The following is a 24,968-nucleotide window of genomic DNA, read 5'->3' on the forward strand; positions in this document are numbered from 1 at the left end:
ATCAGTACAGTCAACACAACTGAATGCATCCTTTGTGGTTCTAGAAACTGATTTCTAAACTTAGGCTGATGTACAGAGAACACAATGCATACTTTGAAAAACACTGGGACTGATCCAGCCACGCCCAGATTTAAGGGATCGGTAATCTTTCCCTAGAGAACACATACCTTCTAAATAGCTCAGTGTTTACATCTCCTGGGAGCTACACCTGGAGAAATGTTTCAAGTTTCTATTGTTGTCTTTTCTTAACCTTTCATTTCCTTATACCCATTTTTTTTTTTTGTTTTCCTAATCCAGTAGCTAAGAGGCAGCCTGGATCAAATGGAGACAGTAAGTAGAAGCCTGCTGCATGAACAGGGAGCAGACCAGGTATTTTACTAACAGAGGGGCTGGATGGGTTCCAAGTTGGGGGAGAAACTCAAACCAGGTGCACGTAAGATGGAAACGAACTGCAGGCATCCGCAAAGGGTGCGGGTGCTTTCTCTGGGAATCAGATACGACGGCAGGATGGCCCTAGGGTGGCTACCTGGAGACCAGCTCTTCTAAGGAGGAACCTTTCTTTAATAACATTCCAACTGGAACCTTGGGGCTTGCCAGTTCTACAAGGTCTTCCTGATACCTTTATCTTTGTTGGCCTAGCTATGGTGGAATTATACCTCCAAGCGGTGTCTTACCTACGGTTTCTCTAATCCTTACTATCACAAATTACTGCCACCCCACCCAGATGCAGGACACTTCTATACATCCTTCCAATCTTCTCCTAACTATCTAGCCCTTCCCCAAGCCTAACCCACAACAACCCAGCAAGCTACATAACCTCAAATCAGGCACAGCCATAGGTGGTGGTGAGGGGCAGAGGTGGGGAAGACAAATATGGCGGTCGTATTTCTTAGCCTTAAGGAACCAGAATGCTGAGGAGGTAGGGCAGAGGCGATATTCACTCAGCAAGAAATTATAATCCAATGCTGGCAGCAGGGGTGTTCAGTATAAGAGAACCCAGAGTTGGAGTACCAACTACCAACCATTTGGGAGGTGGGTGGTTGGGGAATGGCTTCCAGACTGCCGTCCAAGGTGAGTTATAAAGGATGAATAGGAGTTAGTCAGACAGAGATGGTAGAAAGGATATCCCAGAGAAGATGTCACAAAAAGCACCCTCACACTCCGAGTTAGGTGAAACTTGCAAAAGTGCATAGGGCCAAGTAGTTGCTGGAACATAAAGTTTGAGGCATCAAGTAAAAAGCAATGAAGGTAGAGAGAGGGGTCAGGGAAGGGTGAGGGGAGGAGGAGTCAGGTCATGGAGGTCAGGTCACATTCAGAACTTCAACCTGATCCTCCAGATAATGAAAAGCCACTGACTGCCAAGCCTTAAGCAAGGAAACGACAGGTGTTCTATTAACCTATCAGAGAGTGCTGTGCACTCAACATTGCCGGAGTCTCAGAAACAAAGATCCTCTGGGGCCTTCGTCCCACAAAATCGTTTGGATCCAGATTACAAAATGCTTCAAAACAAGAAAAACTAAAGCATTTAAGTTAAAAGTAGCTTCCCACATGTCGGCCTATGACCTGTGTAAACAAGGATCACATCGTATAGTCTTTTCTTTCTCACTTACAGACAACAGGGGACCTGCTATAAAGATCATTTTTCTTCTGCGTATTTTTGTGATAAAAAGATATTTATGTAGGGGTGCCCGGGTGGCTCAGTCGGTACAGCATGTGACTTGATCTTGGGCGTGTAAGTTCGAGTCCCACACTGGGTAGAGGGATTTCTTAAAAATAAATAAATAAATAAATGGACAAAATACTATTTTAAAAAGATGAACAGACAAAACGAAACTCACAGAATACAGAGAGGAGATGGGTGGGTATCAGAAAAGGAGGGGCTGGGGGTGGGTAAAATGGGGAAAGGTGGTTAACTGTATAGGGACAGGTGGTAACTAGACTTCTTCCCGTGATCACCTTGCAGTGTGTACATAAATCAAATGCTTATGCTGTACCCTGCAACTGGTATCATGTTCTATGCCGATTTCACCTCAGTTAGAAAGGAAAGGATGTGTACTGTTTTCCGAGCATGATGTTTTCATTCACGTTATTGTCTGTAAATGTAGCAAAATATCTCGGGCAGGATATATAAGGAGCAATCTATCAGGAGCTGATGGAGTGCAAAATAAAAAGGTTTGACACCTTTCGAATACACTTCCTGTTTTTTAGAAAGCGAACTTTAAAAACAATGTATTAAAAACAGGGATGGGGCGCCGGCTGTTGAGAGCGTCTGGCTTCAGCTCAGGTCATGATCTCACAATTGGTGGGTTCGAGCCCCACGTTGGGCTCTGTGCTAACAGCTAGCTCAGAGCCTGGAGCCTGCTTCGGATTCTGTATCTCCCTCTCTCTCTGACCCTCCCCTGCTCACACTGTCTCTCTCTCTCTCAAAAATAAACAAAAAGCACTAAAAAAAAAAAAAAAACCAGGGACAGATATTCAGGGGGGAAAACATATTCTCTGAGTGACTGGAGTGGGGGGAAATTAGTCCAATATATTACAATTACAAATCCTGAAACAAACTCCTGGAGGTCGTGTCTGTCTTTTCACAAAAGGCACCCTCAGTCCATGGAACAGTGCTTGGCCCAACAAAGGGCTAAATAAATATTTGTTGACTGCTGAAAATAGAAATGTCAAAATGTTCCATTAATTTTTGGAGACTTCTATTCACTGTGAGGACAAAGTCCTCGAGATGCTGCACAGTGATCAGGTTCAGAGTCTCAGCCTGATTGTTTCTCCCCCACCCTCCAGCCTTTTGTAAGAACACTGGCCATTTCCACTGGCTCATAGGAGGAAGAGCCAGATCAAAGCCACTTCCAGATTGGGGACTGAGTGAGCTGGCACAGAAGCTGTGTGGGGCTGGTGATCAGTTCCAGCAAGAATACCTTCCCACAACGCCGGTTAGCACAGCGGCCCTGCTAAGCCTCCGCATGTAACCCGTGTTCCAACACACACACACACACGCAGGCGCACACACACACACACACACACACACACACACACTCCATAATCCTGCTAACCTTATTTCCAGCTTAACGTGGTCAGCTAGAGCTTACCTCCATCGCCCCCCCCCCCATATTTCCCCTGGCACCTGTCCCCTGTCCTGTCTCCTTTCTGGGATTCTGCAGGGAATTTGCTTCAGATATACAGGAAGGATGAAATGATTATTCCCTCCTTTCCTGGTGCAAATTCAAACTTCAGGTCACACAAATTCAGGATTAGATCTCATCTTTGCTTAGACAAACCATGTAAAGATGAACGTGTTACTTTGGTCTTTCTCTAAATCTCCTTTTATTCCTCTGCTCATGAGGAGTACAATGACCATTTCTCCTAATTAAAAGAAATGATGCAGCACATACATCTGCAGCAAACTATACCAACAAAAACCAACAGTAGATGCCACATAGCATATATTTACATGCGTTTATGATAGTCATTTGTAAATAATCAGGATGAACATGCACTACACTATGGTTTACTCCTGCTCCTACAAAGTAGTAGCTCATGGGATAGTGTATGTCTCTGTTCCCAGTCTCCTTGCCAGACTTCTGTGACCATGACTCCAGTTTGGCTCTTAGGAATGGGGAGTGAGTGATTGAGAAATGAGTAGCCATATGAATCTACTTTCAGATGAAAGTGGCTTCAAACACTCCAATGTGTCACCAGTAATCCTACATGGAAGATCAGGGAGTGATTTCACACATGGTAGGCACTGGGCCACCCTCGTGCTGGGCTGGTACAACAGTGGAAACCAGCTGATGGAGGCATTACCAGCGACAGGTGCGACAGATCACACAGGTGTTCTCAGGCGACATACGGACAACAGAACTTTGAAAAGCTTCTCAGTGCTGAATCAAAGAGGGAATTTGGTGCTGTTTTCTGCCTCCAGTCGCCTGGCACCCCTTGGACCTCCTTCCAGATTATCATATAAAATGGAAAAGACTTAACAGCATATGAAACTAAGGGGCTGCGAACTGGCATTTCTAATGATCTGTGACTTCAAAATTGAGAATTTACTTTGGCTCGACCCCAGCTGTTGATCGATTCTGTCTGTTCCAATTCATTCTACCCAGTTCTTCTAGGCAACACCGTATCAGACTGCTTATGTTGAACCCAGTCCGTTGAGACCTGGGTACGTGATCAGATCTTAGACTAGAGACATTTCACTGAAGAGATCATTCATCAACATCCAAAGAAGATTCTAAGATTCTGAAAACAGCCCCATCAACTCGGAGTGATGACTTTGAGGATCACTGTAATGCTCTGTGACACGCTCTGAAAGAAACACTACCTATTAGAACCCATAAATTCTAGAATGCTTATTAAAAATCAATTCCATCACATTATAGCTGTGCTTCTCGAGGGCTAAGAAAACCGTTCATTCACAAGACCGAGCTAGCACTTGTCATTTATAACTCAGCTAAAACAAAAACAAAAGCAAAAGACTGAGCTGCAAGTCAGTAAACTGTGTGGTACGTGATCAAAGACAGTTTTGCCAGACGTCCTGAAGCCGCACATACTTCTTAGATCACTAGGTTGCACATAGCTACGAGACAAAAGAGCTGGCACTAAACTGTCACAAAAAAAGCAACCAGACTAAGAGTTTTCTATGCGCTAAAATTTTTTTCCAAATAATTTCAAGTGGGGCTATTTTCTTAGAAGAGTTCCATGTTAGTGAACCCACTCTGTGAATAAGAAAACATTGGAATGGAAATCAGCACATACCTGGGATCCTATTAAGTGTTACCCAGAAATGTTCATCAGGGCTGTAAGTATCTTTTGACCAGTGTAGGAGATCAATGGCCCTTTTGTCATGGAAGACAAAGTTGACAAACTCTCTGGTGAGGGCCACATAGGCAGTGCCAAAGTAGATGGTCAGCTGATGTGGAGGAGAGGTTTTCAAAATATTAGTATTCTTCACAAAAGAGCCATCTTTGCCTATGTGCTCCCGGTGGACATATTTAGTCCGCTTAATTGCGTGATCCGGGGGCAGCACCCCTGGGGTAATGTTTTTCCCTTTAAATCCTTTCAGATACCGCACTATCTCCTTGTTGGTTTTCAGGGGGAAGTCTTGCCCACACGTGTTGATGGCGTATTTCCACGGCACCTTGGAGGCTGCAAGGTCTTTCAGGCAGTTCAGGTCAGCCTGGAGCCGGGAGATGCCTGCGTAGACCACAGGCTCTATCTTTGAAGCAACAAAAGCATTTGGGAAACAAGTCAGTAACTGCCATACAGATTCCTTGAACTCAGCTGGGGCTTTCTCATCCACGTGAACACAGTAGATGTTTTGGGGCATATAGACAGCCCTGAACAGCCTTTCAAAAGTACCAAAGTCCTTATGGATGACCATGACATAAGCCAAAGGGAAAGCGACTTCTTCTTCCGACAGGGGGCTTGTGATGTAGTGATTCTGGATCAGGTAGTCCTTACAAGGGACGCTTCCCAAAGGGGATGGCAAGGTCTTGCCCCACAAAAAAGTTGACTTATTTTCTAAGGCGTCATCACAGGCTTGCATTCGAAAATACCTTTGGCTGGAGCTATTCAGCTTCCCGAAACTCCTGGGCACGTTTAGCTGGCTACTGTAAAGTATCACCAAAGCCACCACAGCGAGCAGAATGAAAGCAAAACAGCAATACCTCCAAAAGCTCATTATTTTCACTTCGTTGGGGAAGGAATCTCTCTCCAGGGATGGAGAAATGACCAGTCCCTGAAACCTCAGGCGTGAGGAGGCTGAACGGACGGCTCTTCGCAATCTCGAATCTCAAGCGCCCCAGCTTCAGTTATTCACTGGCTGCTTCCGCGTGGCGTCCATCCTCTGGGGCGCCGGCCGGAGAAGAGATGCTGGCCGGGCTGGCCGGGCTCCGCCGACCCTCGGTGCAGACACCCGGCCGCGCTCCGCCCCGCCCAGAGGCCTTCGCATTTGCATACGAAATGCAAGTGGCGGATCTTAGCAAATTACCTTATGCAATGGAATGACGGGTCCTTTGCACCGGGGCTGAGTTTCCCTGGCTTCACCCCGCCCCCTCTTGCATCCAATCTATTCCGATACCGTCTCCCTTGTCTTCTCAGGCTTCCCCCTCGCCTTTTAGAGCAAAGGCTCCTAACTTTTCCCGGGGAGCCCCGCAATCTGCGAGCAGCCCGCGGAAATCACAAGGTGTAAGACCACTGCCCCTCGGGAAAATTTATTTCTCTGCCCGTCTCTCTGCCCCTCTCTTTGCATGTCAGTGTTGTTTCTACCTCTGGGTATACAGACACAAATTAAAAAAATGCACTTGTAACACATGTTAAGTAGATTATCAACAGCAAAAAAAAAAAAAAAAGAAAAGGAAAAAAAAGGTCTGGTGTGGTCCGTGTTTCCTGGATGAAATCAGTTTCCCATGGTGTTATATACCAGAGTCTGTGTAGGCTATGGGAAGAGGAAAAAAAAGAATTACACCTCTGAGGTATGGCAGAAGAAACCCAGAAGTGACTTGTAACATTGAAGGGTCCGTGTGGATGACATAAATCATAAATGAAACAAACACACCTTAGTTTGTGCACCAGACAGAAACGTGATAGTCCTTGTTCCCAGAGAGCAAAAGCTGGTTCCCGTTTCACACAGAGCTTCAGATAACTTGAGCTGTCAACGCGGTATTTATTTATCTGCGATAGGTCTAGGTCTTTTGGAAAGTCTGACATCTTCAGACGTGAGTTCATTTCACAGAACTCAAAGAAGTCTCCTTCCCACCAAGCTGCCTCTCCCACTTCCTTATTCGGAAGAAAGAACAAAGGCTTCAGAACTGCTGCAAAATTCCTGGAAGTATCACTTGGTGTAATTCAGGGGAGGCGGGAAGAAAGAGAAGCCCAGCAGGTCTGGTCACATTACAGAAGGGTTGTCAGAGCTCACCTGGGCCAGATGCCTGGAGCACCAGGCAAGTGTGGAGTGCCTCGCAGACCCATGAGGGCGGTAAGGATGCTCCTGGGGGAAAAGGACTGATCCAACCACAAAATCCACTGGGGCAGTCACAGCGGCATGCTAAAAATGCTGGCTGCCACCTCAGTCCCGTAATCACCCAGACATCCTACCTGTCTGGGCAGGACGTGATGACGCTGTTAGGAAAGTGTTGGGTGTATGATGCGGCGATCTCCTTGCCCCCTTCCTGTGCCCCACCCCCACCCCCAGCTTACTGTAATTGGCTGACCTAATGAGTGACAACAGTGGCTTGGAGGAGATGGATACTGATTTGGAAATAGACCCAAAGAGATGGCAGGGGCCTTAAAGATCTTAATTTTTTTTTTTTAGTGTTTTAAATTTATTTTTGAGAGACAGAGACAGCGTGAGCAGGGGAGGGTCAGAGAGAGAGGGAGACACAGAATCAGAAGCAGGCTTCAGTCTCTGAGCTAGCTGTCAGCACAGAGCCCGACACGGGGCTCGAACCCACAAACCCATGAGATCATGATCTGAGCCGAAGCCTGACGCTTAACAGACTGAGCCACCCAGGCACCCCCTTAAAGACCTTAAAGATCATCTAATACAACCCTTTATTTTACAGATAAGGAAACAGAGACCAAGAAGAATATTCTTTTCCAAAGTCATTCAGCTGGAGAGAAGCCAGAAAGCCTCACTCTGCAGCTCCCTAGTCCAGATGCTGGAGCCAGTCCATTTGGCTTCAAATCCCCGCCGATCACTGACCAGCTGAGAGACCAGGGTACAGTTCCTGAACCCCTCTTAGCCCTGGATTCTTCATCTGTGAGATGGACAGTCACAGTGGTTTCCATTTCACGTGGTTGGGAAGAATATAAAAAGAAATGACTCTCGGGGCACCTGGATGGCTGGAGTTGGTTAAGCTCTTGGTGAAGACTTGGTTTCGGTTCAGGTCATGATCTCACGGTTTGTGAGTTTGAGCCCGGCATCAGGCTCTGCACTGACAGTGTGGAGCCTGCCTGGGATTTTCTCTTTCTTCCCTCTCTGACCCTCCCCTGCTTTCTCTCTCTCTCAATAAATAAATAACCTTAAAAAACAGAGAGAGAGATGACTCTTGCTCAGGGTTTGTGTTTATGATCATATATGATCAATAAACATTACCAATGATTGTTATTGTTTCTCTTTAGAAGAATATCCAACATTTCGGTCGTTGTTAATGAACTGATATTTTGACTTCCGTTCTTAGTAATGGCAGAGAGAAAGCTTTACCCTCTTAGGGCTTTCCAGTGGGTTGTTTTATTTCCACTGAAAAAGAGGGGACGTTAAATTCCACTCCTTTCCTTCCCCATCCCTCTCCCCCTTCACCCCAGACACAAAATAGAAATATGCCACAGGAAGGCAAGAATTGAATAGCCCATTTGGATGCCTTCACTTCCCTTCATTCTTAGTAGAGCCACATCCTTTTCTGTAAATACATCCTTGGCAGGACTTGGGGGGAGGCGGGGTTGCAGGGTGGGGGATGGGAGGCATGGCTCTCATTACAGATTCGGGTGGTTTGCCCCTCTTTTTGCCTGGATCCTTAACCCTACAAGACATCCCCAATGGAAGGCCAATACAAAGTAAACTCAACACATCTTTCATCATAATTTAGTCAAAGCAGATTGCCAACGGGGCTGCGAGAGGCTTGATGTGATTTACAGCTCCAAACAGCACAGCCCAGGAAACACCTCTCTGGTCTGTCCTGCCTTATTTACAACGGTTCAGATGAGCAACCTGAGATTACAATGTGATGCCCCTGAAGCAGTTGGCCCAGCGGGTAGGTTTGTTTTGCTTGGTATCTGTGGCAACTGAACTGACATTTTCCTCCAGCAAATAATTGGGCGGGCTAAGCCATTAACTTCCAACCAATACATTATTTCTGCTCCGTTCACTCCAGTTGGCTTCACCTACTGAAAACTGTGGTCCGGGGGGCATTTTGTTTCACACTCCTCACCTCTCTCTGCCCTCAGGATAATCTTTAACATCACAAATGAGGAGATATAGCCCTGGGGGCAGCTAACAAAACATCCTCAGCTCAGCTCTACAAGAAAACAAAAGGCGAGGCTAACCTAAAGGTTTCTGAGAACACCGCACACGGTGGGATCTTTTTTCCCTACAGTCAATTTAATTCCTAGTAACCCAGGAGCTCTGTGTCAGCCCCAGCTGAGCCATGAGGGGTAAACGGGAATGCTGGTCTGGTTCTCCGCAGAGGCGGGCTTGGAATCCGGGCCTGACTCTTTGCCAAGGGCTTATACTTCTTTACCGAGGATTGCTCCTCTCGGCTTAATTATTGCGGTTGAGTCCCTGCAATGCTTTCTGACTGGTCCCCCTCACTTCCGCCTAGTGTCTACCATTCTGTGTCAGTCTGGCAACATGCTTTGGCTACATGAGAGACACAGAAAACAAACAAGAAGAGATTTCCCAGCAACCAAAACAATGATCACAAATTTGCAGGCTGGATTCACGCACTCGAATGTCATATAGGAAGATAAATGAAAATAGTAAGTGAAGCTGGAGGAGGAAGGGAAAGACAGGGCCAGTAGGTTCACAAGTGGCAGCTCACACTTGGGCAAGGTGTCAGAGGACACAGAGAGAGGGTGGGGACCGCAGGAAAGAGCCTAAAGCAAGTGCCCCCCTACAGCAACCAGCTGCCTCTCTGGCCAATAATGCTGCCTTCTGAAATATTAAAAAAAAATTTTTTTTAGTGTTTATTATTGAGAGACAGAAAAGGAGCCTGAGGGGGGGAGGGGCAGAGAGAGAGGGAGACACAACGTGAAGCAGGCTCCAGGCTCTGAGCTGTCAGCACAGAGCCTGAACCCACAAACTGCTAAACCATGACCTGAGCCCAAGTGAGATGCCTAACTGACTGGGCCATCCAGGCGCCCCGCTCTTCAAATATTTTAAGAGAAATGAGAAATTTGAATTTTACACTAAAAAAAAAAATTTCCAAGCTCTTTGAATGTTACCAGGTACCTAAGTGATTTTTAAAACACAAGTACAAGCATGTACATGCACCCGGAAGGCTGCATTTCGCCTTAAAGATGTAAAATTTTCATCTTTGTTTTAAGCATCAAAGGTCAGGTACTTTGAACCCCCCCTTGAGTCTTGAACCATGAGCTCTTAGTATAGAGGCAGTCATAACAAAGTTACACAGAACTAAGCAGGTAGGAAGTCACAAATTAAGGAGCACCTGGGGGATTCAGTCAGTTAAGCATCCTGGTTTCAGCCCAAGTCATGATCTCACGGTTCATGAGTTCAAGCCCGACATCGGGCTCTGTGCTGAGAGCTCAGAGCCTGCTTGGGATTCTCCATCTCCCTCTCTCTCTGCCCCTTCTCCATTCATGTGCTCTCTCTCTCTCTCTCTCTCTCTCAAAAATAAACATTTTTTTAAGTCACAAATTCAAAGAGGGATGTAGCACATGTAGCACAAGGACGCACAGGCACCCTGTTGTCAGAAAGGTGACAGACTGCGGATGAGTTGGTTCAGGAAAAAATCCGGAAGCAGAGCACTGCAAGACCATTCAATTAAAGGATGGCTGGCATTCGAACAGATCAGTGATCATTTTATTACTATCGATCAATGAATACCCCCAGCATTTGTAAACTATCACATAAGTTAATGTCTATGAAAGGGCTTGACAATCTTAAAGATCAGGGCAAACATTGAGTCAACCAGACCGTCTCCGAAAACAAGCAGAGTACAAACATTTAGTGAAAAGGAATATAAATGTATTTATCTATCTTATGCATACCTGCTGCACAGTCTACTTAAAAATGTCATTTGTGGAGGATTTTTTTAAATTAATCATTTTCTGCAGAAAAGGGGAGACTTTCAATTATTTAATAAACTCACAATTACGACACAAATTTTCCCTAAAAGTATTATGCAATTATGTCAACCACATGATACCATATCAAGCATCAGCATTTTTTTTCTATAAAGGGCCACGTAGTAAATATTTTAGGTCTGTGAGACATCTGGTTTCTGATGTAATAACCACTCACTTCTGCTACCACAGCATAAAAGTAGCCATAATGTGTGCCTGTGTCTGGCTAAGTCTTTATTTATGGGCACTGATATCTCAAGTTCATATAACTTCCATGTCACTAGACAGTCTTCTTTTGAGTTTTTTGAACCATTTAAAAAGGTGAAGTCATTCTCAGCTTGTGGAAAGTCCAGAAATGGATGAGATTTGGCCCATGGGCGCTGCATAATTTGGTGACCTCTGTTCTAGACCTCAGTCATGTTCCTCCAGGCCTCTGTTTTGCAATATGGGAGCCTCTGCAATTACCTAGAGTTTCTGTATCTTTCCAGATAAAGAAATGTGAAATGGGGCCAAATAGTAATAGTGGTCATCCTTACACCTGAATGAAGCCTCTTTACGTCCACCATCCGGATCCTAGTGCACAGCACTGGACTGTATGCCTCAGTTTCCTCCCTTCTATAAAACGGAGGTATTAAGAAGACTGATCTTATAGGGCTCTAAGGAGATTAAAATAGGTCAGGACATGAAAAGAGCTTAGAACAATGCCCTGCACAGAACAATCACGCAACAGTCTTAAGGCATCTCTCCATTAGCAAACTCGGTTCGCCTAGGAGACTACCTGCCCCAGCTACCTGACGAGGTGCTGAACAGTGAAACAGAACGACTGTGTTTGAGGGGTCATTCTGCCACCTGATCCCAAAGGATAGGCAGGAGTCTTCAGGTCACTGTTATCATGGGTGGCGTTGGCCTCTTCTGCCCTGTTTCCCTGCCCCAAAGAGGGGCAGCTACACTTTGAGATTCTTCAGCCTGTATTTCCAAATCATATCCAAATGGCTACCTCTTCAGAGGGCCAGCCTGCTGAATCACCCCACAAAAAGGTTATGTTAGAGACAGATACATAGCCAGGTGGGGGAAGACCAAGGCTTTGAAGCAGGGTTGCTTTTTATTTTTAAGACTTTATTTTATTGTTTTTTAACTTTACTTATTTTGAGAGAGAGAGAAACAGAGACAGAGACAGAAAGCACCAGTGAGGGAGAGGCAGAGAGAGAATTCCAAGCAGGCTCGCTGCTGTCAGTATAGAACCTTGATGCAGGACTTGAATTCATGAATGCGAGATAATGACCTGAGCCCAAATCAAGAGTTGGACACTTAATAGATAGAGCCACCCAGGCGCCCCTGGAGCAGAGTTTAAACAAAGCTCTGCTGCTTATGTGACCTTGGAAAAGTCTCTTGGGATCACTCTGCCTTAGTTTCCCAATTTTTAAAGGAATAGTCTATCTAGTGGTGGAAAGTAAATCTGGCTATGAAGGCTTCTTCTACGTCTTCTCCTCCTGCTCTTCCACATGTGGTCACCCTAGCTTACCTCACTCTTCTGGGATCACACTCCCTTTTCTACTTCCTTAGAAGCCTTCTTGGGGTAGCAAAGTTCTTCCCCATCTGGGGTCAATTGCCCAAACAAAAAAACAAAAGCAAAAACCAAAAGAGAAACACAAACATCTTATCTTTGGTTATATTCTGTTAAATTTCAAGGAACAGAATAGATGACTGTCTGTCTTTCTATACAACGTTTTGGTTTCCAAATGTCTCCTTTGAGAAAAAGAGGACAAATTCATGTAGTGAATTTGCATATCCAAGGTCTGTCCATATCTGGGATATTCTTCCGTTACCCTTGTCCTACCAGCTGCCTCCAAACCACCTCCATGGTTTTGTTTTTAATTTTTAATTTATTTAATGTCTTATTTATTTATTTTTGAGAGAGAGAGAGAGAGACAGCACGAGCAGGGGAGGGTCAGAGAGAGAGGGAGACACAGAATCCGAAGCAGACTCCAGGCTCTGAGCTGTCAGCACAGAGCCCGACGTGGGGCTCGAACCCACGAACCGTGAGATCATGACCTGAGCCAAAGCCGGACGCCTAACCGACTGAGCCACCCAGGTGCCCACCTCCAAGGTTTTAAATGTCAACCTCATGTTGCAAGGGGTTGGTACTTCTACTAAGACCCACTATCTTATCATTCAGCAGCTGCCAGAGATCTGTATCTTGAAGATACTCTTTATCTTTTGAACATTTTCAAATAAGTGGAAACAAAACAGTCTTAAAATAGAAATAGGGAGTGGCTTCTTCCAACTTCTACTTTTAATAGCTCTATTAAATTCTTGACTTGTGTTCAGTTTATTTAATCCACTATCCTGCTAGCTTCTTTCCCACAGAACCTGTCATTAACTTGAGCTTAGACAGATTATTAGGGCAGAAGGCTTGGATCAATCCCAAAGAAGCAGACATTTCTTCTTTTCTAAATGTTAAAGCCCAACAAATTTGTCTCTGAGATGTGTCCTGTGTTTGAATGTTACTAAAGATCTTTGCATTTGATTCTCCCACTGATTATAGTGATTTTAGATTCAGATTTCATGTTCACCAATTTATCCCTTGAAATGATTTCCTTAAACTCTCTCTTTTCTCAAAAAAAAAGGGGTGGGGGAATTTGTTATAAATAGAGGAGGTGTGGTCCCAGTCTGCTTTGGTTAAGGCCCTTGTGACCGATAGCATAGCTTCTATCACTACCCTTCGATGTGTCTTCAGTGTTTTGGAATCTGCAGAACTGAGTCCTTTTGATGGTAACATTTTTCCAATTATTGATCAGTGCTGTGCTGTGGAACACAACTACCTAAGGCATCAGTTCTTGATCCCAAGATGATCTGGGCATTGGGAAGCAAGCAGAAATGTGTTTAGGGTAGCACTTAGGGTGACCATCTGCCCCAGTTTGCCCAGGACTGAGAGATTTCTCAGGAAGTGGGATCATCAGTGCTAAAACTAGGAAAGTCCTCGGCACACCAGGATGAATTGATCACCCTAGACACCAGCAGTCCTACCCACTCACAGCTGAAAAACAGTTGACAAATGAGTATTCAGGGTACCTGGGCAGCTCAGTGGCTTGAATGTCTGACTTTGACTCAGGTTATGATCTCACAGTTTGTGGGTTTGATATCCACGTCAGGCTCTGTACTGACAGCTTAGAGCCCGGAACCTGTGTCGGATTCTGTGTCTCCCTCTCTCTCTGCCCTTCCCCTGTTCACACTCTGTCTCTCTCTATGTCTCATCTCAAAAATAAATTAAAATGTTAAACAAAATTAAAAAAAAAGAGTATTCAATAACTGATGAGTGTGGAAGGAAAAGAAATGTCTAAACCATTGATCTGGGTGGAAGGAGTAGAGAGAGCATGCAAATCATCAAAAGTCTGCAAAGTGTAGTGCATAAAACCTATACAACCCTTGCTTACATATCCCAAATCACTAAGGTGTGGAGACAAAATGATTATTGTTTGTTGGACAGCTTTACAGTGAACTGAAATGAACCCACATACGTTATTCTACACAGATGTTCGGCAGTGGGTAGAATGTCTTAGGCACAACCTATATAATGAAGAAACAACCTAAAAGGAAAATAGCTGTTATCACAGTGTTAAGTGTATCTGAAGTCCCCTCCCCTCCACATTACATGTGACTGGAGAGGTCTTCTTTCTGCTAGAAGGAGGCTAACAGAAAAGTATGGGGGTCTTATGAATGCAAACGCTTATTTTAACATTTGTAATAAATGGGCAGTAAAGCCAGGAAATGTTAACTCATTTAAGAGAGCAGCAGAGTCAACCAGCCATTTGATCTCTCAGACTCTCAATTTCCAAATTGGTACAAGTTTAGTACAAATTGGAACTAGATGCTCCCTTAGGCTTCTTTCAGCTCTAAATGCTGTGATTATTCTAGATTCTTCTCAGAATAAAGAGGAGGCTGTTTTTACAGGAAAACTGCACTGGGGAGTTTTGTTAAATTCACTTAAGTGCAGGGGAAAGTCCAAAATGTGGTAGGATAACTGACCAGAGACAAATATCAAGAAGGCTTGGAGGTGGGGTGCAGGGCGGTCGGCTCAGACAGACCAAAGTCCTAGAGAACCATTTGAGGGAGGGGTAAGCAGGCTCTCCAGAAGACCACCCAACATCCTATCAGGACTTCAGGGTCTAAACTGGGCAGTTTTCACAAGGGACGTGGGAGAGTGTTTGGAGTCCCAAGCAGGAGGGCTTTCCTTCTGTAGACCCCCAAGGAGCTCTGACTTGAATTGAAGACAGAATCCCAGATTTTCATGAAGGAGGAATCCTGTGAGGAGGGGGCTAAGGATGGGAATAGCGCAAGAGGAAGCATCTAGAAGAGACCAATAATGATGGGAAGCTAATTGCCTTAGGATGACCTGAGTATCTCCGATTTGCTTAGTAAAAAAAAAAAAAAAAAATGGTAGCTTCATCTTTCAATATGTTTGCAGTTAAGTTCTGATCTTTTAAATCTGGCTTGAAAAAGAAAGATTGTAGGGAAGTAATATCGTCCATCTATTCTCGGAAAACATGGCACTGATGTGGGTTTGGGGTAAATATACTTCGGGGAAAACCTTCTGATGCTCATGGCTTTGACCAAAAGCAGCTCAAGAAAGAATATGATACACTCTGCAGGTCAGGGGTTGAGAGGAAGATGGGCTTGTAGGCAGCTCTGGCACTGAGAAACGACATTAACACATGATTAGATCGGAAAGTGACTAGTATATTTACTGCTTTGGATGTACTTTCTTTTTTCTTTTTTTCTTTCATTAAGTTTATTTATTTTGAGAGAGAGAAAGAAAGAGCAGGGGAAAGGTGGAGAGAGAGGGAGGGAGAGAGAACTTCAAGCAGGCTCCCCACCGTCAAATTCAAGCCGGACACAGGCTTGAATTCATGAACCATGAGATCATGACCTGAGTTGAAATCAACAGTCAGACGCTCAACTGACTGAGCCACCCAAGTGCCTCTGGATATAACCTTCTAAGATTGCAAATTGTCTACTCCAAGCCTCTGGAAAAAGAAAAAAAAAACACCAAAAATCATAGCAAGGTTATTTGCTTCACTAACTGATGAGTTAATTCTATCAAATAAGTAGTCTTAGTAGTCTTATGAAAACCCAGATATGTTCTTTAAAGCAGGGGCTTCTGCTGTTGGGCTGTTCTTTTCACTTCTATGGTGTGAAGTAAGGCACCAATTTGGTGAGATCAGGGATGATGAACCTCGGATTGAAGCATAGTCTGGCTTGAGCCAGTACTGCTCCCAAATAAAGTTGGCATTGTGAAGCATTCCCACGGTGAGCAAGATGCTTTGGAAAAACTGAAAGAACAGTGCCATTGCTATTGACCAGGAGTAGAAAGGACTTCAGAAAATGTTCCAGAAGGAGGACTGAACATGTCTAGAAAATGCTATCTGAAGCTGATCCCTCAGAGCATGGCAAAATAACCTAGTGTGTGTGTGTGTGTGTGTGTGTGTGATGGCGTGGAGGGATGACAATTTCCAGATGACTGAGCAACAGGGTTGAGGGGCATATTAAAAATCATTTCCATTTAAGAAGAACAATGCTGAAGATGTCACAATCCCAGATTTCAAGATTTACTACAAATCTATAATCAAAATAGTAGGTACTGGCACAAAAATAGACATACAGGTCAATGGAACAGAAAGTCTAGAAATAACCCCATACTTATATGGTTAATTAATCCATGACAAAGGAGGGACTAATATACAATGAAGGAAAGACAGCCTCTTCAGCAAGTGGTGCTGGAAAATTGGACAGCTACATGTAAAAGAATGAAACTGGACCACTTTTTTACACCATATACAAAAATAAACTCAAGGTGGATTAAATACCTAAATGTTAGACCTGAAACAATAACATTCCTAGAATGAAGCATAGGCAGTAATATCTTTGACGTCAGCTGTAGAAACATTATTTCTACTATGTCTCCTTAAACAAAAGAAACAAAAACAAAATTAAACTATTAGAACTACACCAAAACAAAAAGCTTTTGCATGGTGCAGGAAACCAACAGAACAAAAGACAACATTCTGAATGGGAGAAGATATTTGCAAATGATATATTTGATTAGAGTTAATATCCAAATATATAAAGAACACATACAACTTAACACCAAAACAAAAACAAAAACAAACCCAAGCAATCTGATTAAAAAATGGGCAGAGAATACAAAGAGATATTTTTTCAAAGAAGAAATACAGTCAATAAACACATGAAAAGATGCTCAACATCACTAATCATCAGCAAAATGCAAATCAAAACCACATTGAGGGCACCTGGGTAGCCCAGCAGGTTGAGGGTCTGACTCTTGATTTTGGCTCAGGTCATGATCTCAGGATCTTGGGATCAAGCCCCACACTGGGCTCTGCACTGGGCATAGAGCCCCCTTGGGATTCTCTCTCCCTCTTCCACTGCCCTTCTCTCTTACAGCTCTCTCTCTCTCTCTCTCAAATAAAAAACATTAAATTAAAAAATTAAGGGAAAACCACAATGAGTTATCACCTTGCATGTGTCAGAATGGCTAAAATCAAAAACACAAGGTATAACAAATATTGGCAAGGATATATAGAAAAAAAAAACCCTTGTGCACTGTTAATGGGAATGCAAATTGGTGCATACACTATAGAAAACAGTACGGAGGCTCCTAAAAAATTAGAAATAGACTTACCATATGATCCAGTAATTCCACCACTGGGTATTTACCCAAAGAAAAGAAAACAAAACACTAATTTGAAAAGGCATATTCACCCCTATGCTTATTGCAGCATTATTTACAATAACCAAGACACAGATGCAACCCAAGTGTGCATCTATAGATGAACAGATAAAGAAATGTAGTATACATATATATGGAATATTACTCAGCCACAAAAAGAATAAAATCCATTTGTAATAACACAGATGGACCTACAAGGTATAATGCTAGGTAAAATAAGTCATCCAGAGAAAGACAAATACCACATGATTTTACTCATATTTGGAATTTAAGAAAAAAGAAAGAAGGAAAGACAAAAACTCAGACTCTTAATTAAATACACAGGACAAACTGGTGGTTGCCAGAGGGAAAGCTGGTGAGGGGGATGGGTGACATAGATAAAAGGAATTAAGAATATACTTATCTTTTTAAAATTAAGTAATGTATTTATTTTGAGAGGGAGAGACAGTGCATGCGCACACAGTGCAGGGGCAGAAAGAGAATCTCAAGCAGGCTCCACACTCAGCACAGAACCTGATGGGGACTCAGTCTCACAAACCATGAGATCATGACCTGAGCAGATGTTTAACCAACGGAGCCACCCAGGCACCCGAGGGCACACTTTGATGAGCACTGAATAATGTACAGAATTGTTGAATTATTACATTGATCACCTGAAACTAATACAACACTGCATGTTAATTATATTTGAATAAAAAAATTATTTCTGCCTTTCGCAAAGATGGTGCTGAAGGTGAAGGAAGTTCCTGTCCTTCCCAAAGTCAAAGGCAAAGCAAAGACTTTGAAGGCCAAGAAAGGTGCGCTGAAAGGTGTTCACAGTCACAAAAGAAGAAGGAGAAGGAGGAGAAGGAGAAGAGGAGGAAGAAGAAGAAGAACTTGTGTTCATTGTGGATGTCAAGTCCAACAAGTGCCAGATTAAACACACTGTGAAGAAACTCTATTACCTTGATATGGCCAAGGTCAACACCCAGATCAGGCCTGATGGAAAGAAGAAGGCATATGTTCAATTGGCTCCTAATTATAATGCTTTGGATGTTGCCAACAAAATTGGGATCATCTAAACTAGCTAAATCTAAATCTAAAATTTTTCACTGGGGAGGGGAGAAAAGAGGTGGTGGTGATGGTGGAGGGCACTTATGGGGAAGAGCACTGGGTGTTGTATGGAAAACAATTTGACAACAAAATATTATGTGAAAAAAATAAAAATAAAAATAAAAAAAATAAATGATAATCTGAATCATGAAAGACCAAAATATCATTAAAAAATAAAATAAAAATAAAAATTTTCACTGTAATTAAAGATTTATTTTCCATTTAAGTCAATTCAATGACTATTCTTATCTGGATGCTCACCCATGGTGGGCTGCCAAAAACAGAAGAGACCCCAAAAGAGATTATGGTTCAGTCAGGGTAATATGATATTCACATGCATAATTATAATGTAAAGAAAATTACAGAATGACATGCACACGTGACAATAAAGGTTTACAAAGTATATAATTGGGAGAAACAAACAAAAAGATCAGGAAAAGCTTCCTAAATGACAAGTCATATTAAGCAGACATATTAAGGCCATTATTCAAATGGGAGAGATGGAGAATGGCCCCTGCAGAGAGAGAATGACCTGAAGAAAAGTGCCAAAGGCAGGAACACAAGACAGGTGGTTTTTCTGGAATATCCTTTTCAGCAGTGGGAATGGACAGGGAGGTGATCTGGGTGATAATGAGGTGATATCTACTAGGAATATGTTGATATCCAACATGCCATGTTGAGATGTTTATACTGAGCAAATCAATAAGCTGTGGGAACTCCCTGAAGCATCTGAGATTGAGAAGTTATTCTTAGAGCCATTGCTCCATTAGAAAAATATGTCAAGTGTTAGAAGGGTTTGGAGAGACCTGGGCTAGAGAGCACACTTGGACGGGTCTAGCGATCTATTTGAGAGGCATGACCGGCTGGAGCTAGAGGGGCAGTGATAGGAGCAAGTTGGGTGATACTCGCTAGAAACCATCCCAGACAGAATGTACAGAATGTGCTGATTAGATAGGGGGCAGAAAGCAGTCGCTAACAGGAAAGAACAGTGGTGCCAGGCACAGAGATTCTGGAGAAGTGAGTCTGTGGGGCGTAGGGAGGTGGAAGGGGGAACATACCAGCAGGTGCCAGTGGGAGCCTCAGGAAGAGATATCCAAAAGATAGGGAGGAATGTGGGAGACAGCCAGGGGAGCATGAGGCAGGGTTATGATTCATCAGAACCCAAACAGTGATGTGACTCACCAAGTGAGAAAGAACTGTAAGAGCCAAAAAGCAAGCTGAGGAAAGACTCAAGGGGGATATTTACTGAAAATTAAAATTTCCCTTAATTCTGAATTTTCTCTCAGAATAGTGACTCTAGAATCAACTATTAACCAAGTCTCAAGAGTCAGTAACCAAGAATATGAAATGACCAGGATTATCCATTTAAATACAAGTTCCTTAAAGAGGGATTGTAAAAGCAATGCCCTTTAACGCTTTTGGCAACATGACAGCCTTTACATAATGTTGAAATCGTTGCTCAAAAAAGTTAAAAGTAGAACTACCCTCCAATCCAGAAATTGTACTACCAGGTATTTACCCAAAGAATACAAAATACTAAGTCAAAGGGATACACGTACCCTGATGTCTATAGCAGCATTATCTACAATAGCCAAATTATGGAAACAACCCAAGTGTCCATCAACAGATGAATGGATAAAGAAGAGGTGGTACTTGTATATAATGGAATATTACTCAGCTATATAAAAAAAGAATGAACTCTTGCCATTTGCAATGACATGGATGGAGCTAGAGAGTATTATGCTAAGCAAAATAAGTGAGTCAGAGAAAGACAAATACCATAAGATTTTACTTATGTGTGGAATTTAAGAAACAAAACAAATGAGCAAAGGGAAAAAAAGAGAGAAGGGGCGAACCATGAAACAGACTCTCAGCTATAGAGAACAAACTGGTGGTCACCAGAGGGGAGGTAGTGGGAAGATGGGGGAAGTAGGTGATGAAGGGTAAGGAGTGCATTTGTTGTGACAAGCACCAAGTGTTGTATGGAAGTATATATAGAGAAAGGTATACATTTATACAATAAATGTCTATAGTACATTCACATAAATGTATTGTATAAATGTATACATATATAATAAATGCATATATTTATACAATAAATGTACAATAAATTCAATTGTAAGAAATGTATACATCTTCTAGGGAGTTTAGGTTGCAAAGTCAGAGTGTACAGAGGAGACAACAGATAGTCAAAATTCCTCTGGAGAAATCCCTTGGGAATGTGCCACATTAAGATGACACAGTCTCCATCATTCCAACGTGGCCGATTTTCTTGATCCAGATGGTAGTTTTTTCTCACAAGCACCAGATGAAGAAGTTGGCTGGAACTTCTTCCATACTGAGGAAGTACATTATGAGATGTACACTGTATCTTTAACATTAGACAGCCCTGGGAAGCGAGACCCGTCTTGGGAATAAGCAGAATCCACCATCACTCTAAACCCCAGACGAATTGCATGGAATGGAAGGCAAGGTGGGATGGCCAAAACCACTTAAATTTACACACTGTGTGGGCTGGTGTGTGTGCATGTATATAGTTGAGTTTGTGGAAGTTAAATGATTATAAGTTGAGACTCCATTGTGTTGCGCATTGCTTAGGTACCAGAGGTTGTGTTAGGCATGAAGAGAAAAAAATTAACAGGTGTGGCTTCTACCTTTGGACCTCAGTCTCAAAGTCCACCGGGGACACAAACATAGCCTTGCAAGACTAATAATAGTACAGTGTGATACAGGAGGAGTGAGTCCATGGGACTGGAAGCTGACTCTTAGAAGAAAGGCACATGTTAGTCAAATGAGGGAGAAGGAGAAAAAGCCAGAGTATCATGTCAGGTAGACTGGCATGGGTTGAGGCAGGGAGGGGAAAGTGGTACATTTGGGACTCACAAGTCAGCCTGTGGAGCTAGAGTACACTATGGGATGGGGCATGCAGTGAGAGAAGGTGCTGGAAAGTCTAAGAGACTAGACTGCAATGAGTGCCTTGTGCCCAGTGAAGGGGCTAGGGCATTATGTTGGGGGTGATGTGGATCCATTTGAAGGTTCTCAAGGAGAGAGATGATCACATGATCACTGTGGGATTCAAGGACACACAAAGGTGACTGTGTAAGTTGTGTTCTGAGTGCATAGGATTTGAGGCGCTCCTCGTGTCCACTCACTTCACTGTGCCTCCTGCTTTTGGAGCAAAGCATGTTACTCAACCCTTCTGATTTCATCTTCACCTCCCGGTAAAATGTGCAAAGTGTGCGTTTCCATACTGACCAGACAAGATCTTGAAAAGACTAAGCTCAGATAATGCAGACCCAGAGGGGGCAGATGGGCAGGGAACAGTCCCCTCCTCTTTCCTGGGCCTCCTGCTCACACAAAAAAAGCCCTGAGTTCCAGAAAGATGGGCTAATCTTTGACCAGATGACTTAAGGAACAAGAGAGAATATTCCTGGGTGGGTCCCTTTATACACCATTCCTCAAGCTCAACAAGACTCAGAATTAGCTAAGGCTCATCTTCTGGACACTAGCAGTTTTTGCAATGATTAACGAAGGATTCATAAAAACAGGTATAATTTAATCTAAATGTATAACCCAGATCTTACTGCTCCTTCCTCCAGAAGTTTCTTTTTCTTTTTATTTCTTCCTAGGTTATATGAAATATTTGTGCTTGGGTAAGTCATATATTTTACTCTTAGTTTCTCTTCTGCAAAATGAGAATGGTAGTCTTCTGTTATAGGGGTCTTATAAGACTTAAAAAAGAGATTGCACAAGTACTTTTGCAAAATAAGTACTATCCAAATAGAACAAAGAAACATTATTAAAAATGTTTTGATGAGACAAAAGGGGTATGTTTATTGAGATCACATCACTTCCACAAAAGTAATTTAATTGGTATTCTCCAAGTTACAATTGTTCAAGGGCTGAAAGCTTTAGATCTTATCTTAATACCAGATGGAGATGCTCATGAACTCTCTACCTACAGGACAAGGAACCATTTTGCAGTGGGGAGTGTGCTTTAGTCTGACCAGTTTCACCCTAGGGATCCATCTTTCACTGTAGCCTGTCCCTGGGAAAAGTGACCCAATAAAGGCTGGTCAGTATTCTTCACCCCCTTGATTTGGTCAGGGATAGTAATTTGGATGAAGCAAGACAATTCTGAGGTCTCCCCTAAACTTGTTGCTAGAACTTCTCTCTCAGGGAAAGGACTTTCTTGTTCCCCAGGAGTGCCAACTGTCAGAACCAAGTAACTAGAGCTACATGTGGCCATCTCTGATACCAGATGGGGAGAGTCTGTCTGAAGGGGGCCACCACAGGAAGTGAGAGTGACCAACTGGTCCCAGTTCACTTGGGACTTTCCTGATTGTAACACTGGGAGTCCCATACCTGGGATCCCCTCTTTAGCTCTGAACAAACAGAGGACAGTTTTTCACACCACAGAGAGACCATCTGGCAGAAAGAGTCCTGAATATGTTGTTTTCACTCTTGATCCAGCTTCTTGTGGAGCCCTTTCTTGGGCATCTCACCTCTGTGACCCAGAGGTTCTTGTGTCTATTTAAGCAACTTTGAGTTGTGTTTCTGTCGCTTGTGCACATTCCCAAAGAATGTGCATATATAAATAAAACTCAAAGTTAAAAAAGCAAAATAAATCGAAGTAGGAAACATGCTATTTTTAGATTTGAAAAATGAGGAAATGTGATTGTGTAGTCACTTCTGAGGCTGAGATAATTTATTTGAAGAAGGTCCTCTGAAAAAAAATGTATACAAATGGAAAAAGGAAGAGAGGCAAATGAAAACATTCTTATGGAGGATGAAACCTCACAGCATGAGAAAGGTCAGAGTGATGAATGCACAAGCAAAAATTCAAAAGAATAAACTTATGTAGGGGGAGGGGGGGCAGTAGCTAGAAAAAAAAAGTAGCAGTTGTGTCTTCCCGTTAGAGATGGGTTGGCCCTGAAGTGGGACCAGAAGACAATTTAGCTATGGGAATGGACTGCAAGAAAGAAGCCCAGCAGCTGTTTCTGTGGATACTAAGCCATTTCACAAGATTGAAAGCAAAAATCAAAATGACCTCTGGCATTTCACCATGGGGCAGGTAGACCAAAGGCAATGCGATAGGAAAAACCAGAAAAGTTAGAGAAAATGGTGGTTTCTTAAGGTGGTGCAGACAAATGATTACAAAGATCTGATCAGTTAGAAAATCTAACCATGCACCAGAATTCAAGGTGGAATATTGCTCTCAATTTGTGCTCCTAGAGAGTTTCCATTGAGAATATGGCCAGAAGGAAGAGGTCTAGACTATTTGTCTGTCCAAGAGCCACACAGAAAAGGCTGATAGTCACTCTGCCTGGCCTCCCCTGAAGAAGGATGTGAGACTGGGGCCTCTTTCTGGCTTGTTTCAGCACCACTTCTAATTCTAATGCAGAATGGAAAAAGCCCAAGGGTTGAAGATCAAAAGAGAAATCATTTTCTCAATAGAAACACATGAAAAAAACAAAAAAAGCCAGGTGAAGCTATGTAATTTGGTGCCACCTCTGTGAATATTCTTTCTATTGAGTCTCATAAACTATTTTCACTTGGTTTTCTGATGTCATGTAACTATAGGGTATTAGTCATTTCCTTGGTCCTGTGACTGTTGTGGGTGATTTGGGGAACCTAATGTACCTGTACATGGTCTTTCTAATACAACCACTTTATTTTAGGATGTTAGGTGCAAGAGAGAAGGAACTTTTGAGAGAGGAAAGGAACTGCACTTCTTGTACTTGCACATTTTGCAAAAGCGATGTTGATGCTATACTTACTGAAGAACTTTTCCTTTTATAACATGACATTGAACATAGAAGAGCTGGGGTGCCTGGGTTGCTCAGTTGGTTGAATCTGACTCTTGATTTTGGCTCAGGTCATGATCCCAGGGTTGTGAGATAGAGCCCTGCGTGAGGCTCCACACTCAAAGAGCCTGCTTAAGATTCTCTCTCTCTCCTCTGTCCTCCTCCCTGCTCACATGCACTACCCCCCCCCACCAAAAAAAGCTGATACGGTTAATGAAGCTATCTGGTAATGAAGGACCAGATTCACATACCAAATTTTAAGTCCCAAAAAATACTCAAGCATAAAATCCTATGACAGATGGATGATCAGTCTTCTCAATGTCAAATCAATATTAAAAAAAAAACCAAGGAGGGGTGCCTGGGTGGCTCAGTCGGTTGAGTCTCCGTCTCTTGGGATTGAGCCATGAGTTAGGTCCCACACTGAGCCCCGAGTTGGGTGCCTCATTGTCAGAGCAGGGCATGCTTGGAATTCTCTCTCTCTGCCCCTCTCTCACACACCCTCTCTCTCCCTCCCT

The 24,968-nt window shown here is 43.1% G+C and overlaps 1 protein-coding gene across 3 annotated transcripts in view; it reads right to left on the reverse strand.

Moving 5' to 3' along the window:
• The window catches only part of GCNT2 (glucosaminyl (N-acetyl) transferase 2 (I blood group)), a 108,295-nt gene that overhangs the window by 51,672 nt on the left and 31,655 nt on the right, over positions 1-24,968 (reverse strand). The window contains exon 1 of one of the 3 annotated variants that reach the window (XM_029943715.1): positions 4,762-6,344. The exons of 1 other annotated variant lie outside the window; for it this stretch is intronic. In XM_029943715.1, coding sequence (XP_029799575.1) covers positions 4,762-5,686 — 925 coding nt within the window. In that variant the 5' untranslated portion in view covers positions 5,687-6,344. Of the gene's footprint in view, positions 1-4,761; positions 6,345-24,968 lie in introns of those variants that run through there. One more of the 3 variants, XM_029943713.1, reaches the window with a different exon arrangement.

This window comes from Suricata suricatta, chromosome 7 (assembly GCF_006229205.1).
Source record: "Suricata suricatta isolate VVHF042 chromosome 7, meerkat_22Aug2017_6uvM2_HiC, whole genome shotgun sequence".
In the NCBI taxonomy this organism is placed as follows: Eukaryota; Metazoa; Chordata; class Mammalia; order Carnivora; family Herpestidae; genus Suricata; species Suricata suricatta.